The 17,563-nt window shown below is 43.0% G+C and overlaps 1 protein-coding gene across 1 annotated transcript in view; it reads right to left on the bottom strand.

Annotated features, from left to right (window-relative positions):
- Positions 1-17,067, bottom strand: part of LOC148758258 (endogenous retrovirus group K member 8 Gag polyprotein-like) — a 108,906-nt gene extending 91,839 nt beyond the window's left edge. The window contains exons 1-2 of the mRNA XM_088798897.1: positions 16,649-17,067; positions 11,419-11,423 (exon numbers count right to left, since the gene is read on the bottom strand). Of these exons, the coding sequence (XP_088655023.1) occupies positions 11,419-11,423; positions 16,649-17,067 (424 nt within the window). The remainder of the gene's footprint in view (positions 1-11,418; positions 11,424-16,648) is intronic.
- Positions 17,068-17,563: the final 496 nt, after the last annotated feature.

Genomic DNA, 17,563 nt, shown 5'->3' with positions numbered 1-17,563 from the left:
ACTAACCCTAAACCTAACCCTAAAACCTAAACCTAACCATAACCCTAACCCAAACCTTACCCTAAATCAAACCCTAACTCTAACGCTAAGCCTAACCCTAACCCTAAAATTAACCCTAACTCTAACCCTAAACCCTAACCCTAAACCTAACGTTAACCCTAATACTAACCCTAACGCTAACGGTAAAATAACCCTAAACCTAACCCTAATAGGAACCCTAACCTAACCCTAACCCTAAGGCTAACCCTTATCCTAACACTAAACTTAACACTAAGCCACACCACAACCCTAACCCTAACCCTAACCCGAACCCTACACTAACCCAAACCCAAACCTAATCCTAAACCCTAACCCTAAACCCTAACCCTAACCCTAACGTAAAGTTAACCCAAACACTAACCCTAAACCTAACCCTAAACCCTAACGCTAAACCTCAACCTAACGCTACCCTTAAACCTAACATTAACCCTAACACTAACCCAAACTCTAACTAACATAACACTAACACTAAACCTAACACTAATCCTAAACCAAAACCCTAACCCTAATCCGAACCCAAACAAAACCCTAACCCTAACCATAACGCTAACCCTAAACCTAACTATAAATCTAACCCTATGTCAAACCCTAAACCTAAAATTAACCATAATCCTAACCCTACACTAACCTTCACACGGAACATAAACCCTAACTCCAAGCCTAACCCTACACTAACCCTAACCATAAACACTAACCCTAAACCTAACCTAAGCGTAACCCAAACCCTAACCCTAAACCTACCCTTAACCCCAAAACTAACCCTAAACCTAACGCTACCCCTAAACCTAACATTAACCCGAACCCTAACGCTAACATAACCCTGACACTAAAGCTAGCCCTAAACCTAAACCATAACCCTAATTCTAATCCAAACTCTAACCCAACCCTAACCCTAACCGTAACGCTAACCCTAACACTAACCATAACCTAACCATAAACCTAACACTAAACCTAAAGACTAACCCTAACCCTAACCCTAAAACTAACTGAAACCCTAACCCTAAATCTAACCCTAACCCTAACGCTAACCCTAAACCTAACATTAACCCTAACCCTAACCCTTACGCTAAAATAACCCTAACAATAACACTTACCCTAACCCTAAACCTAACCTATACCCCAAACGTATCCGTAACCCTAACGGTAAACTAACCCTCACCATAACCTACTATAAATCTAAACCTAACACTAACTCTAACCCTAAACACTAAACCTAACCCTATCCCTAACCCTATCCCTACACTAACCCTAACCCTAACCTTAACCCTATCCCTACACTGACCCTAACACAAACCCTAATCCTAAAACATAACCCTAACCCAAACCCTAACCTTACCCTAACCCAAACCCTAACCCTAAACCTAACATTAAAGTAAACCATAACACCAACCCTAAACACTAACCCTAACCCTAACCCTGACCCTAATCTAACCTTAACCCAAACCCTAACCCTAATCCTAACACTAAACCTGAACCCTAAGCTAACCCTAATCCGAACCATAAACTAAATGTAACACTAACCCTAACCCTACCCTAACCCTAACCCAAACCCTAACACTAACCCTAAACACTAAACCTAACAGTAACCATAACCCTAACCCTAATTACTAACCCTAAACCTAACCCGAACCCTAACGCTAAACCTAACCCTAACATTAACCCTAACACTAACCCGAACAGTAACGCTAACATATTCCTAACCCTAAAGCTAAGCCTAACCCTAAACCATAAGCGTACCCCTAATCCGAACACTAACCTAACCCTAACCCTAACCATAACCCTAACCCTAAACCTAACCCTAAACCAAACCCTAAACCTAACCATAACCAAAACCCTACACTAACCCTAATCCTTAACCTACACTAAATCTAACCTTAACCCTAACTCTAACACTAAACACTAACACTAAACCTAACCATAATCCTAACCACACACTAACACTTACCCAAAACCTAATCCTAAAACATAACCAAAATCCTAACCCTAACACTAAACCTAACCCTAACGCTAAACCCTAACCCTAACCCTAACCCTAAACTAAAACTAACCCTACACCAAAACCCTAACCCTAACCCAAACCCTAAACCTAACCCTAACACTAACCATAAACCCTAACCATAACCATAATCCGAACACAAACCTAACCATAATTCTAACCATAACCCTAACATTAACCCTAACCCTAAAATTAATCCTAACGCTAACGCTAACATAACCCTAAACTTAACCAAACCCAAACCTAAACCTAACCCTAAACCTACCCTAAACCTAACCCTAACACTAATCCTAACCCTAACCCTAACCATAACCCTAAACCTAACCCTAACCCTAATCCTAACCCTAACCATACACTTACCCTAAACCTAAACCTAAACCGAACCTTAACATTAACCGTAACCCTAACCTTAACCCTAACGCAAACATAACAATAAACCGATACTAAACTTAACCAAACTCTAACCCTAACCCTACCACTAAATTAACCATAACCCTAACATTAACACTAACCCTAACCATAACCATGACGCTAACATAACACTAACCCTAACATTAACACTAACCCTAAACATAACCGTGACGCTAACATAACACTAAAACTAACCCTAACCCTAACTTAACCCTTACCCTATCCTAATACTTAAGCTAACGCTAACCTTAACCTTAACACTAACTCTAACCCTACCCGAACCCTAACCCTAACCCTAAACTTAACGCTATCCCTAACCCTAATTCCAACCCTAACCTAACATTAAGCTTAACCATAACCCTAACCCTAATGCTAACCTAACCCTAAACCTATACCTAATTCTCAACCCTAACCTAACCCTAACATTAACGATAAACATAACCCTAAACCTAAACTTAACCCTAATTCTTACCCTAAACCTAAACCTAACCCTACACTGACCCTAACCCCAACACTAATCCTAATGCCTAAACCTAACACTAACACTAATTCTAACCTTACCCTAACCCAAACCCTAACCCTAAACCTAAAGCTAAACTAACCCTAACACTAACACTAAACCCTAACCCTAGCCCTAATTGTAACCTTAACCCTAACCTAACCCTAACTCAACAAATAACCCTCACCATAACCCTAACACTAACCCTAAACCTAACCCTAACCCTAATCCAAATGCCAACCTAACCCTAACCCTCACCCTAACGCCAACCATAACCCTAACGCTAACCCTAGCCCTAACCTAACCCTAACCCTAACATTAACACAACCCGTAAACCTAACACAAACCCTAACCTCAACCCTAAACCTAACCCTAACCCTACTATAACCCTAAACCTAACCCTACCCTAAACCTAACCCTAACCCTAACACTAACCCTACACTAAAACTAACACTAACCCTAAACCCTAACCTTAACCCTAACCCTAAACCGAAACCTAAACCTAACACTAACCCTAACCCACAACTTAACCCCAACCCTAACAATAACCTAACCCTAACCCTACCCTAATCCTAACCATAAATTTAACCCTAAACCCTTACCATAACCCTAACACTAACCCTAACACTAACCCTAAACACTAACCAAAATGCTACCCCTAAACCTAAACCTAACAATAACCCTAACCCTAACATTAACCCTAACCCCAACCCTGACCCTAACCCTAACGCAACATAATCCTACCCCTTACTCTAACTCTAAATATTAACCCTAACCCTAATCCGAACACTAACCAAACCCTAACGCTAATGTTAACCCTAATCCTAACACTAACACTAACCCTAACACTAACACTAACCCTAAACTTTAACCCTAAACCTAAATACTAACCCTAACTCTAAACTTATCCTAACCCAAATCCTAAACCTAACCCTAACCCTAAACCTATCTTTACACTAAGCCTAACCCTAACAGTAACCCTAACCCTAACCCTGATCCTAACCCTAACTCTAACCCTAACCCTAAACACTAAACCAAATCCTAACTCTAACGCTAATCCGAAACCTAACCTAACCCTAAACCTAACCCTAACCCTAAACCTAAACCTAACCCTAACCCAAACCCTAACCCCAACCCTAACACTAAACCTAACCCTAAACTTACACAAAACCTAACCCTAACCCTAACCCTAAAAACTAACAATAACCCTAACCCTAACCCTAACCCTAACCCTAAACACTAACCCAATTCCTAACCCTAAACCTAACCCTAACCGTAACGCTAACCATAACCCTAACATTAACCCTAACCCTAACCCTAACACTAAGGCTAACATAACCCTAACACTAACACTAAACCCTAACTCTACCCCTAATCTGAACGCTGACCTAACCCTAACCCTAAACTTAACCCAAAGCCTAAACCAAACACTAAACCTAACCCTAACGCCAGCCCTACACAAACCCTAACGCTAAACCTAAACCCTAACCCTAACATTAATCCGAACCCTGACCTAACCCTAAACCTAACCCTAAACCCTAACCCTAAACCTAACCCCAAACCTAAGGCTAAACTTAACCCTAACATTAACCCTAACCCTAAATCTAACCCTAACGCTAACATAACCCTAATACGAACACTAACACAAACCTTAAACCATAACCCTAACCCTAATCTGAACCCTAACCTAACCCTAAACCTAACCAAAACCCTAACCCTAACCCTCACCCTAACCCTAACCCAAACCATAAACATAACCCTAATGCTAAACCTAACCCTACACTAACGCTAACACTAATCCTAAACCCTAACCATAACCGTAATCCGAACCCTAACCTTACCCTAACCCTAAACCTAACACTAAACCTAACCTTAACTCCAACCCTAACCCTAACATTAATCCTAACAATAACCCTAACCCTAACGCTAACCTAACCCTAAACCTAACCCTAATCCGAAACCTAACCTAAACCTAACCCTAACTCTAAGCCTTATGCTAACCCTAAACTTAACCCTAGCCCACACCCTAACACTAAACCTAACCCTACACTAACCCTAACCCAAATCCTGCTTCTAAAACCTAACCCTAACCCTAATCGTAACCTTACCCTAACCCAAACCCTAACCCTAAACTAAAACCTAAACTAACACTAACCTAACCATAAACCCTAACCCTAACCTAAACCTAACCCAAAACATAACCCTAACCCTAACCCTAACCTTAACCCCAAACCCTAACCATAACCCTAACCCTAACCCTAATGCTAACATAATCATAACACTAACACTAACACTAAACCCTAACCCTAATCTGAACTCTGACCTAACCCTAAACATAAACCTAACCCTAACCCTAAACCAAACACTAAACCGAACCCTACCGCTAACCCAACACTAACCTTAACACTAAACCTAAACCCTAACCCTAACCCTAATCCGAACAACAACCTACCATAACATTAAACCTAACCATAAAGAATAACCCTAACCCTAACCCTAACCTTACCCTAACCCAACACTAACCCTAACCCTAAACTGACCCCAACGTTAAAACAAACCCTAACTCTAAATACTAACGCTAACCCTAACACTAACGTAAACAAAACCCTAACCCTAACACTAACACTAAACCCTAACCATAACCCTAATCTGAACCCTAACAAACCTAGTACTAACCACAACCCTAACCCTAACCCTAACCCAAACCCTATACCGAGCCCTAACCCTAACCCTAACCCTAACCCAAACCCTATACCTAACCCTAACCCTAACCGTAACACTACACTAAACCTAACACTAACCATAAACCCTAAACATAACCCTAAGCCGAACCCGAACCTCATCATAAACCTAACCCTAACCCTAACCCAAAGCACACCCTAACCCTAACCCTAACTCTACCCTAACCCTAATCCTAACCCAAAACCCTAACCTTAACCCTAATTGGAACACTAACCTAACACTAACCGTAACCCTAACCTAAACAAAACCCAAACCCTAACCCCAAACCTCACCTAATCCTAACCCTAACCCTACACTAACCCTAATCCTAACCCTACCAAAACACTAACCCTAACCCTAAACCTAACCCTAACCCAAAACCTTAAACCTAACCATAACCCTAAACCTAACCCTAACCCTAACACTAAACCTAACCCTAACCCACACCCTAAAGTTAACCCTAACCCTAACCCTACCCTAAACCTAACCCTAAACCTAATCCTAACACTAACCCTAACCGAACCCTAAACCCTAAACCTAACACAAACCTTACCCTAAACCAGACCCTAAATCTAACGCTAACCCTAATCCTAACCGTAACATTAACTCTAACTCTAACCCTAAACCCTAACCCTAACCCTAAACCTAACATTAACCCTAAACCCAACCCTAACACTAGCGTTAACATAACCCTAAACGTAACCCTAATCCTAACCTTAACCTAACACTAACCCTAACGCTAACCCTGATCCTAAGCCTAAACTTAACACTAAGCCAAACCATAACCCTAACCCTAACCCTAACCCTACTCTACCCTAACCCAAACCCTAATCCTAAACCCTAACCCTAACCATAATCCTAACACTGACCTTACCCTAACCGAAAATCTAACCATAAACTTAACACTAAACTAACCCTAACCCTAACCCTAACCCTAAACCCTAACCCTAAACCTAACCTAACCGTAACCCAAACCCTAACCCTAAACCTAACACTTAACCCCAAAACTAACCCTAAACCTAACGCTACCCCTAAACCTAACATTAAACCAACACTAACCCGAACCCTAACGCTAACATAACCCTGACACTAAAGCTAACCCTAAACCTAAACCATAACCCTAATTCTAATCCAAACCCTAACCCAACCCTAACCCTAACCATAATGCTAGCCCTAACCCTAACCATACCCTAACTATAACCCTAACCCTAAACCTAAAGACTAACCCTAACCCTAACACTAACACTAACCCAAACCCTAACCCTAAACATAACCCTAACCCTAACGCTAACCCTAAACCTAATATTAACCCTAACCCTAACCCTTACGCTAACATAACCCTAACAATAACACTTACCCTAACCCTAAACTTAACCCATACCCTAAACCTATCCGTAACCCTAACCCTAAACTAACCCTAACCCTAACCCTACCATAAATCTAAACCTAACCCTAACTCTAACCCTAAAAATTAACCCTAACCCTATCCCTAACCCTATCCCTACACGAACCCTTACCTTAACCTTAACCCTATCCCTACACTAACCCTAACACAAACCCTAACCGTAAACCTAACACTAAAATAAACCATAACACCAAACCTAAACACTAACCCTAACCCTAACTCTGAACCCAACCTAACCCTAACCCAAACCCTAACCCTAATCCTAACACTAAACCTAAACCCTAAGATAACCCTAATCCGAACCATAAACTAAATCTTACCCTAACCCTAACCCTAAACTAACCCTAACCCAAACCATAACCCCAACCCTAAAACTAACCCTAACCCTAACCCTACCCTAACCCTAACACTAACCCTAAACACTAAACCGAACAGTGACCATAACCCTAACCCTAATTCCTAACCCTAAACCTAACCCTAACATTAACCCTAACACTAACCCGAACCCTAATGCTAACATAATCCTAACCCTAAAGCTAACCCTAACCCTAAACCATAAGTGTACCCCTAATCCGAACCCTAACCTAACCCTAACCCTAACCATAACCCTAACCCTAAACCTAACCCTAAACCAAACCCTAAACCTAACCATAACCATAACCATAACCCTAAACTAACCCTAATCCTTACCCTACCCTAAATCTAATCTTAACTGTAGGGAGCCATGGTTACAGCTAACTCTGAACCTTGCAGTCTGGTTCGGTTAATGCTTAACCTGTTTCTGCTCCTAAGGCATTGTCTCTGCCTGCACCTGGAGGGTGCTTACAAGCTGCTGAGATATGAGGTGGGAACGGCCAGTTCCCGGACACAGAAGACTGATGCCTATCAGGATAATTGGTGGATTCTGTCATAGGATAATTACTTTTGGGAGTTTCAGTGATTTTGCAGTTTCTGTGAAAAAAGGTTAAAGATTTACTTTCAATGAGGTAATACATTTTTGTGATTGTTAAGCTGCATGTACTCAAACTGTATAAATTGGTGAAGGAGAATAAACTCGGGGCTTCAGCATCACTGGAGACCGATCGATCGCATCATCATTTGTGTGAGTGTCTTTTATTCATTCCCACTCCCCCATTTAGGTACTGATCGACTTGTGGCGGCTGGCTCGTCACACTTGGCGCCCGAACAGGGACCTGAATACGGGGGTAACAGTGAGGAACACCGCGTGGCAAGGGCCCGGCTTGTAGAGGAGCTTATTTCAGTGGATGCGCGGTGAGTAACACACGGTAGTATTACCCCTCGGTCGAATGAATGTGTGAATGAGTGATAGTTCCACGACTTCTTGTCACGGAGCTTGCTTGGGCCCTAATCTGCGGTTCCGTTTCTGTCATACGGCATAACGGCGACTGGACTTCGGTCCACCAGTTTGGGGACTTATACCGAAGCGCCTTAGCCAAGACAGATTTAGTCCCGCGAGGGGCACGGCCAGACGGGCATCTGACTGTTTCCTTTGTTGATTGAAAGGCCGAAAAAGGGGAAAAATGGGTCACGCAAGCAGCAAGGACCTGTATGTCAGAGGACTTAAGAAATTGCTTTCTGCCCGTGTCAGTCGGGTGAGCAGGAACAGTTAGATAAGTTTTTAGAATTTGTGAAAGAAGTTTGTCCATGGTTTCCAGAAGAAGGCACTGTCAGTCTGGGAACTTGGGAGAAAGTGGGAGAACAGTTAAAAGATTATTACGCTGTCCACGGACCTCAGCAGGTCCCTGTGGCAACATTCGGGTTATGGACTTTGATCAGGGACTGCTTAGATCTCAGGCGTAAGGGTTGTAAGCTGGAGAAAGTGAAACAAGCTGGGAACGAGGAAATTCTCCCACCTGCCGATTCTCCGGCGGAGAGAGAGGAGGGGGAGGGAGCCAAACACACAGAAGGATTTTTTAAGGTTAATAAAGAGCCTGTTTGTCAGGAATCTCTGGTCGAGTCTTGGGAATATCTAGACCCTCAGGATCAGAAAGAATTAGAAGATGAAGCAGCCAATTATGATAGGGACAAATACCCTCCTTTAGTGGCTATGACTCAAGAAGGCGGGCAGCCTGCAGGAACTACACTTTCCCTTACAGATCAAATAAAGATGATTCAGGGACAGCTGATTGAGCTTAAAGTTGCTGTGGATGGAGGAAATTGTCCTCGGGGACCCCAGATTCCTTTTAGAGATCAATGCAATCCTCGGGGTAAAGATCCCCCTTATGTTAATCCTTCTGCACCTCCTCCTAAGGAGCCCCGTATGTGGGGTCCTCCGCTGCAGCCTCCGGTTTGGGAAATACCTACTAAGCAGCCTCCGCCAGGTTATGTTAAGCCAGGATCGGACTCTGTTGTGCGATCCCCTCTTCAAATGGCTTGTGATGATGCTCACATGCAAGGGGAATCTACGGAGCAATTTGGAGTGTATCCTCTTTTTGACAGGCTTAACCAGGCAGGGAATAGGTTTAGAGAATGGAGGCCGTTTCAATGGAAACAATTGAAGGAATTAAAAGAGGCTTGTGTACAGTATGGTCCTATTGCCCCTTTCACCATGGCAATTTTGGATGCCCTGTCTGGTGAAGCTACCCCTGCAGAGGATTGGAAGCATATTGCTCATGCTTGCCTTTCTGGGGGCGACTATCTCTTATGGAAATCAGAGTTTTATGAAAATTGCAAAAAGAAGGCTAATCAAAATGCCCTAAGGCCAATTCCTATTACTTTTGACATGCTAGCAGGAGAAGGCATATATGCTGAATTAAGAAACCAGATGGGCTTTGCAGTGGGAGTTTACGCTCAAACTACTGCAGCAGCAAAAGACTCTTGGCGCATGCTGCCCGATACTTCCCGCAAAGAGGAACATGTTTCTCAGATAAGGCAAGGGCCCGATGAGCCTTTTCAGGATTTTGTGGCTCGCCTCAATACAGCCGCGGGGTGGATTTTTGGGCCATCGGCTGCCACGCAGTCTTTTATAATGCAGCTTGCTTATGAAAATGCTAATTCTGCATGCCAAGCTGCTATTAGACCGTTTAGAAAAAAGGGAACATTGTCTGACTATATTCGTTTGTGTTCTGACGTGGGATCCTCTTTTACCCAAGGCATAGCCATAGCGGCAGCGATACAGGGAAAGCCTACGAAAGAAGTACTGTATCAACAGGCAAGGCTCAATGCAGGGAGTCGCTCTGGGGCTTGTTTTACTTGTGAAAAATTGGGACATCGAGCTGCCCAATGCCCTCGTAAAGGAGAGTCTGAGTACTCGACCGCTCCTACAAAAAAGCCTCCAGATATATGTCCCAAATATAGGAGAGGAAAACATTGGGCTAATGAATGTAAATCCAAGACAGATAAAGATGGGAAGCCCATCCAGGGAAACTGGGTGAGGGGCCAGCCACAGGCCCCAAATCAGCAATGTTATGGGGCACTGCAGATCCCAGGGCAGATACAGGGACAGAAAGGGAATGAGCCTCTGAGAGGAAATACATCACAGATTTATTCTGGGCCACCTCAGGCAGTGCAGGATTGGACCTCTGTTCCACCACCGACATCGTATTAACTCCTGAGATGGGAATGCAAGCATTGCCCACAGGGATCTTTGGGCCACTACCACCAAGAACTGTAGGTTTATTATTAGGAAGAAGTAGTACCACTATGAAGGGGATTCAAATTACCCCGGGAGTTATTGATGAGGACTTTACTGGAGAAATTAAGATTATGACTTATTCATCTTCAAATGTTTCAGTTATACCTGCTGGGACTCGCATAGCTCAGCTAATTATTTTGCCTCGTATAAAAATAGGGAAAAATAGGCAAAGTCAGAAACGTGGAGACCGAGGATTCAGTTCCTCTGATGCTTATTGGGTTCAGGAAATAAAAAGAGATCGACCTGTTTTGCAGCTTAAAATTAATGGAAAAAGTTTTCAAGGGATTTTAGATACTGGAGATGACGTATCCTGTATATCTGCTGAGCATTGGCCTTCTAGTTGGCCTATGCGATGCACTAACACAGACTTACAGGGCATAGGTCAGTCTCATTCCCCTAAGCAAAGCAGTAATTTATTGTCATGGCAAGATGAGGAAGGACATCAGGGGATTTTCCAACCATACATTATCCCCGGCCTGCCCGTTAACCTATGGGGACGGGACATTATGAGCAATATGGGAGTTTATCTTTTTAGCCCAAGCACTCAAGTAACTCAGCAGATGTTTGATCAAGTGCTCCTCCCAGGACAAGGCTTAGGCACTGAGGGACAAGGACGTCAGGAACCTGTTTCGCCTACCCCTAATTTACAAAGAGCTGGTTTAGGATATTTTCCCCAGGGGTCATAGATCTACCTGTACTCCACCAAAAAACAGCAGAAGCAATAACTTGGAAATCTGATATGCCTGTGTGGATAGATCAATGGCCCCTTACTCAAGAAAAAATATTAGCCACTCAAGTGCTAGTACAGGAGCAGCTTGATAAGGGCCATGTAATTGAATCTACGTCGCCCTGGAATTCACCCATTTTTGTAATTAAGAAAAAATCAGGGAAATGGAGATTGTTGCAGGATTTGAGAAAAGTAAATGAAACTATGGAAGTTATGGGTGCTCTCCAGCCAGCATTACCTCATCCTTCTGCTATTCCAAAGGATACCTATAAAATAGTGCTAGATCTGAAAGATTGCTTTTATACTATACCACTGCATCCTCAAGATTGTAAGAGATTTGCTTTCAGTATTCCTAGCCCGAACTTCCAGGAGCCTATGAAAAGATATACATGGCGAGTCCTTCCCCAAGGTATGGAGAATAGCCCCACCTTGTGTCAGAAGTTTGTTAGTGAAGCAATTGATAACACCAGAAAACAGTTCCCTTCTGTGTATATCATTCATTATATGGATGACATCTTATTGGCTTGTAAGAAAGAGGGAATGTTGTTAGCTTGCTTTGTAGATATGAAAAAGAATCTTCTGGCCTCGGGTCTTATTATTGCACCTGAGAAAGTACAGAGAAGTGAGCCTTATTCTTACTTGGGATTTCAGTTGTTTGCTCAGTATTTCACTCCACAAAAAATAGAGCTTAGGAAAGATCATCTTAAATCTCTTAATGATTTTCAGAAACTGTTGGGAGATATTAATTGGCTGCGCCCTTCTTTGGGATTAACTACTGGAGATCTTAAACCATTGTTTGAAATTTTAAAAGGAGATTCTGATCCAACCTCCCCCAGGTCTCTTACTGAGCCTGCATGGAAGGCTCTTTCTAAGGTTGAGGAAGCCATTCAGCAACAGCATGTCTCCTTTTTAGATTATTCTAAACCTCTATATGTGTATGTTCTGAACACTAAACATACACCCACAGCGGTGTTACGGCAAGAAGGGCCACTTAGATGGATACACCTCCATGTGGCTGCTCAAAAGAATCTTACTCCTTATTATGAATTTGTGGCCAGTTTAATTCAGGAGAGCCGCTTGGAAGCTCGAAAATATTATGGAAAGGAGCCAGACTCTATTGTTATCCCTTTTACAAAAACACAGATTCAAGGCCTGATGCAGTTTACAAACAGTTTTCCTGTTGCATTGGCTCATTTTGTGGGAACATTGGATAATCATTATCCCAAGCATAAATTGCTTCAATTTTTTTCAACGTCATGATCCAATCTTCCCTTCAATAGTGTCACATGCTCCTCTTCCTACTGTACCTAATGTTTTTACTGATGGATCCAGTAATGGTGTAGCTGTCTATGCACTCAATGGGAAGATCATCAAAAGAGTGCAGACACCTCCAGCCTCAGCTCAGATAGTTGAGCTTCGAGCAGTTCATATGGTATTGCTTGACTTTGCTTCCCAGTCTTTTAATTTATTCTCTGACAGCCATTATGTGGTTCGTGCCATCAGAAATTTAGAAACGGTACCTTTTATTAGCAGCAGCAATCCTGTTATTCAGGACCTGTTTCTTCAGATACAGCAGGCCATTCAGCTGCGCTGTGAAAAATTTTACATTGGCCATATTAGAGCTCACTCTAATCTTCCAGGCCCTTTAACCTCAGGAAATCAAATTGCAGACTCTGCCACTCAGCTCATTGCCTTGACTCAAATAGAAAAGGCACAAAAGGCTCATAGCCTCCACCATCAAAATAGCCAGAGCTTGAGACTGCAGTATAATATAACCAGAGAAGCAGCACGTCAGATAGTAAAACAATGTCTGGATTGTTCACATCTCCAGCCTGTGCCTCATTATGGAGCCAACCCTCGAGGCTTGCGTCCTAATGACTTATGGCAAATGGATGTGACTCATATACCTGAATTTGGAAAGTTAAAATACGTTCATGTCTCCATTGATACCTTTTCCGATTCGTTGTGGCAACAGCTCAGACTGGTGAGGCCACATCCCATGTTATTAGGCATTGTCTTGCTGCTTTCGCCATGATTGGAACTCCTAAAAAACTTAAAACAGATAATGGCTCAGGTTATACCAGCAAAAAATTTTCTCTATTTTGCCAGCAATTTTCGATCAATCATGTTACTGGCATTCCTTACAATCCCCAAGGACAAGGGATTGTTGAGCGCACTCATGGCACTTTGAAAGTCAATTTGCATAAAATAAAAAAGGGGGAGTTATATCCCCTGACGCCTCATAATTATTTGTCTCATTCTCTCTTTATTCAAAATTTTTTGACCTTGGATGCCCATGGCAAGAGTGCCGCAGAGCGCTTTTGGCATCCTTCTACTGCCCCTCAGGCTTTGGTCAAATGGAAAGACCCACTTACGGGCTCTTGGCAAGGCCCAGATCCAGTCCTCATATGGGGACGAGGACATGTATGTGTTTTTCCACAGGATGCAGAAGGCCCCCGGTGGCTACCAGAACGATTGGTGCGACATGTGGACCCTCTACCTATTGATGACACTGATAGCCCTCAGCAATGCAGAAGACGACCAGACGTATTGGGCCTATGTACCTGATCCACCAATCCTCCACCCCGCTGTGTGGGACGGTCCTGAGATTCCAGTCTATGTTAATGACACCCATGCCTTAGGATTGCCCTCTGATGGACATATGAAACAGTATCTGGAAAGGAATTTCACTTATAATGGTATAGGAATAGGTTTGCCTATTTGTATTGCAAATAATAGGTCAACATCTGGGTGCTTGCGTAGTTCTCCTGTCACTATGCACATTAATGACTCTTTAGTTGGATGGACTGTTCGTCTTAATATGCTAGGCGATTGGTCAGGAGGACGCAGAATAAATCTGCCCATCCCTCCATCACGTCCATCTTGCAATAAAAGATTGAAATTAAATATTGAGACTGTCCCATGGAGAGACTGTCCTGGCAATGATCCTGTTCGTTATGACATCCCTGGAACAGGCAGATACATCATTGACTGGTCAACAAGTAACCAGTCAGGATGGGCCCGAGAACTGACTTCTGGATTTTGGAATTCTGACACACAATATCAGCAAAATTCATTATGGAGACTTATGGGAGTAATGGATGAGGTTGTTCAAATAGTTGAGTTCTGTAAATCAGGCACTCCCTGCAGTCATGTGAGTGTCTTGAAAGATGGGACTAGAGATTGGACTACTGTTGCTAAGACTGTTAATATATCTGCTTGTGTTCCTTCCCCTTATGCACTGTTGATTGGAAATGTTAATGTACACTTTGTAGGAAATCAATTTAATGTATCTTGTAGTAATTGTTATTTAGCAAATTGTATTTCTTGGGTACCATTGGGAACTCATATTATGATACTTAAGCAACCATCTTTTGTTATGCTTCCTGTTAATATTTCTGGACCTTGGTATGCTGAAAGAAGTTTGCAGATTTTCAAAGAAATTGAGTATGCTTTGAGTAGACCAAAACGATTTATTGGACTTTTACTTGCAGGAATTATGGCTTTGGTTACTATAATTGCAACTGCTGCTACAGCAGCTGTGGCTCTTTCTCAGACTATTCAAAATGCTCATTATGTTAATACTCTTTCAAAAAATGTTACTTTGGCTTTAGGGACCCAAGAAGCTATTGATGAGAAATTAGAGCAAAAAGTGAATGCCCTTTATGATACGGTTCAGTATATGGGAAATGTGATTCAGGGTATGAAATTAAATCTCATTTAGAATGTCATTCAGAATATCATTGGATATGTGTTACTTCTAAAAAATATAATACTAGTCAATATGATTGGAATCGAGTTCGTTTACATCTTCAAGGAATTTGGCATGATGCTAACCTATCTTTAGATATGCTTCGGCTTCATGATGAAATCCAAAGTATGAGAGAAGCTGAACCCTTGAAATTTGATGCAGCTCAGGCTGCTTCTGAGTTCGTTGATGTTCTTAGGAGTGTTTTGCCCTCTATGCCTTATATTACCCATTCTGTTATGATATTTCTTACCTTGAGCATCTATGTCTGTTTGGTTCTGTGCCTACTCCCCATCCTCATTAGATGTTTCATCAGCGGGATGTTAGACTTACGAGCTGACATCCATCAGCTTGAGCTTAAGGCAAAACCCTGAGCCTCTCTCCCCTGAGCATCCAGAGGGACGGGTTAGTCAAAGACCGGTAAGTACTTGGGAGCCGCATCAACACCTAAGACAGGGCTCATGTAATAAAATATGAGTACCAAAGACTGGTAAACTGAGGCCGGCATCCCGGGACACCTAACACAGGCACCGTCACCTCGCCATCCTGGCCGGATGGATTTTGCTCCTATAAAATAAAAAAGGGGGAGATGTAGTAAGCCATGGTTACAGCTAACTCTGAACCTTGCAGACTGGCTCGGTTAATGCTTAACCTGTTTCTGCTCCTAAGGCATTGTCTCTGCCTGCATTGCCTAAGGCATTGTCTCTGCCGTCTTTGGTACTCATATTTTATCATACAAGCCCTGTCTTAGGTGTTGAAGCGGCTCCCAAGTATTTACCCATCGTTGAGTAACCCGTTTAAGTAACCCGTTGAGTAACTCCATTAGCTGAGCTATGCGAGTCCCAGCAGGTATAACTGAAACATTTGAAGATGAATAAGTCATAATCTTAATTTCTCCAGTAAAGTCCTCATCAATAACTCCCGGGGTAATTTGAATCCCCTTCATAGTGGTACTACTTCTTCCTAATAATAAACCTACAGTTCTTGGTGGTAGTGGCCCAAAGATCCCTGTGGGCAATGCTTGCATTCCCATCTCAGGAGTTAATACGATGTCGGTGGTGGAACAGAGGTCCAATCCTGCACTGCCTGAGGTGGCCCAGAATAAATCTGTGATGTATTTCCTCTCAGAGGCTCATTCCCTTTCTGTCCCTGTATCTGCCCTGGGATCTGCAGTGCCCCATAACATTGCTGATTTGGGGCCTGTGGCTGGCCCCTCACCCAGTTTCCCTGGATGGGCTTCCCATCTTTATCTGTCTTGGGTTTACATTCATTAGCCCAATGTTTTCCTCTCCTATATTTGGGACATATATCTGGAGGCTTTTTTGTAGGAGCGGTCGAGTACTCAGACTCTCCTTTACGAGGGCATTGGGCAGCTCGATGTCCCAATTTTTCACAAGTAAAACAAGCCCCAGAGCGACTCCCTGCATTGAGCCTTGCCTGTTGATACAGTACTTCTTTCGTAGGCTTTCCCTGTATCGCTGCCGCTATGGCTATGCCTTGGGTAAAAGAGGATCCCACGTCAGAACACAAACGAATATAGTCAGACAATGTTCCCTTTTTTCTAAACGGTCTAATAGCAGCTTGGCATGCAGAATTAGCATTTTCATAAGCAAGCTGCATTATAAAAGACTGCGTGGCAGCCGATGGCCCAAAAATCCACCCCGCGGCTGTATTGAGGCGAGCCACAAAATCCTGAAAAGGCTCATCGGGCCCTTGCCTTATCTGAGAAACATGTTCCTCTTTGCGGGAAGTATCGGGCAGCATGCGCCAAGAGTCTTTTGCTGCTGCAGTAGTTTGAGCGTAAACTCCCACTGCAAAGCCCATCTGGTTTCTTAATTCAGCATATATGCCTTCTCCTGCTAGCATGTCAAAAGTAATAGGAATTGGCCTTAGGGCATTTTGATTAGCCTTCTTTTTGCAATTTTCATAAAACTCTGATTTCCATAAGAGATAGTCGCCCCCAGAAAGGCAAGCATGAGCAATATGCTTCCAATCCTCTGCAGGGGTAGCTTCACCAGACAGGGCATCCAAAATTGCCATGGTGAAAGGGGCAATAGGACCATACTGTACACAAGCCTCTTTTAATTCCTTCAATTGTTTCCATTGAAACGGCCTCCATTCTCTAAACCTATTCCCTGCCTGGTTAAGCCTGTCAAAAAGAGGATACACTCCAAATTGCTCCGTAGATTCCCCTTGCATGTGAGCATCATCACAAGCCATTTGAAGAGGGGATCGCACAACAGAGTCCGATCCTGGCTTAACATAACCTGGCGGAGGCTGCTTAGTAGGTATTTCCCAAACCGGAGGCTGCAGCGGAGGACCCCACATACGGGGCTCCTTAGGAGGAGGTGCAGAAGGATTA

This window comes from Rhinolophus sinicus, chromosome 5 (assembly GCF_057876585.1).
Source record: "Rhinolophus sinicus isolate RSI-liver-muscle chromosome 5, RSI-T2T, whole genome shotgun sequence".
Classification (NCBI taxonomy): Eukaryota; Metazoa; Chordata; class Mammalia; order Chiroptera; family Rhinolophidae; genus Rhinolophus; species Rhinolophus sinicus.
The sequence above is the reverse complement of the archived record's forward strand: the minus strand, read 5'-3'. Positions and strand labels throughout refer to the sequence as shown.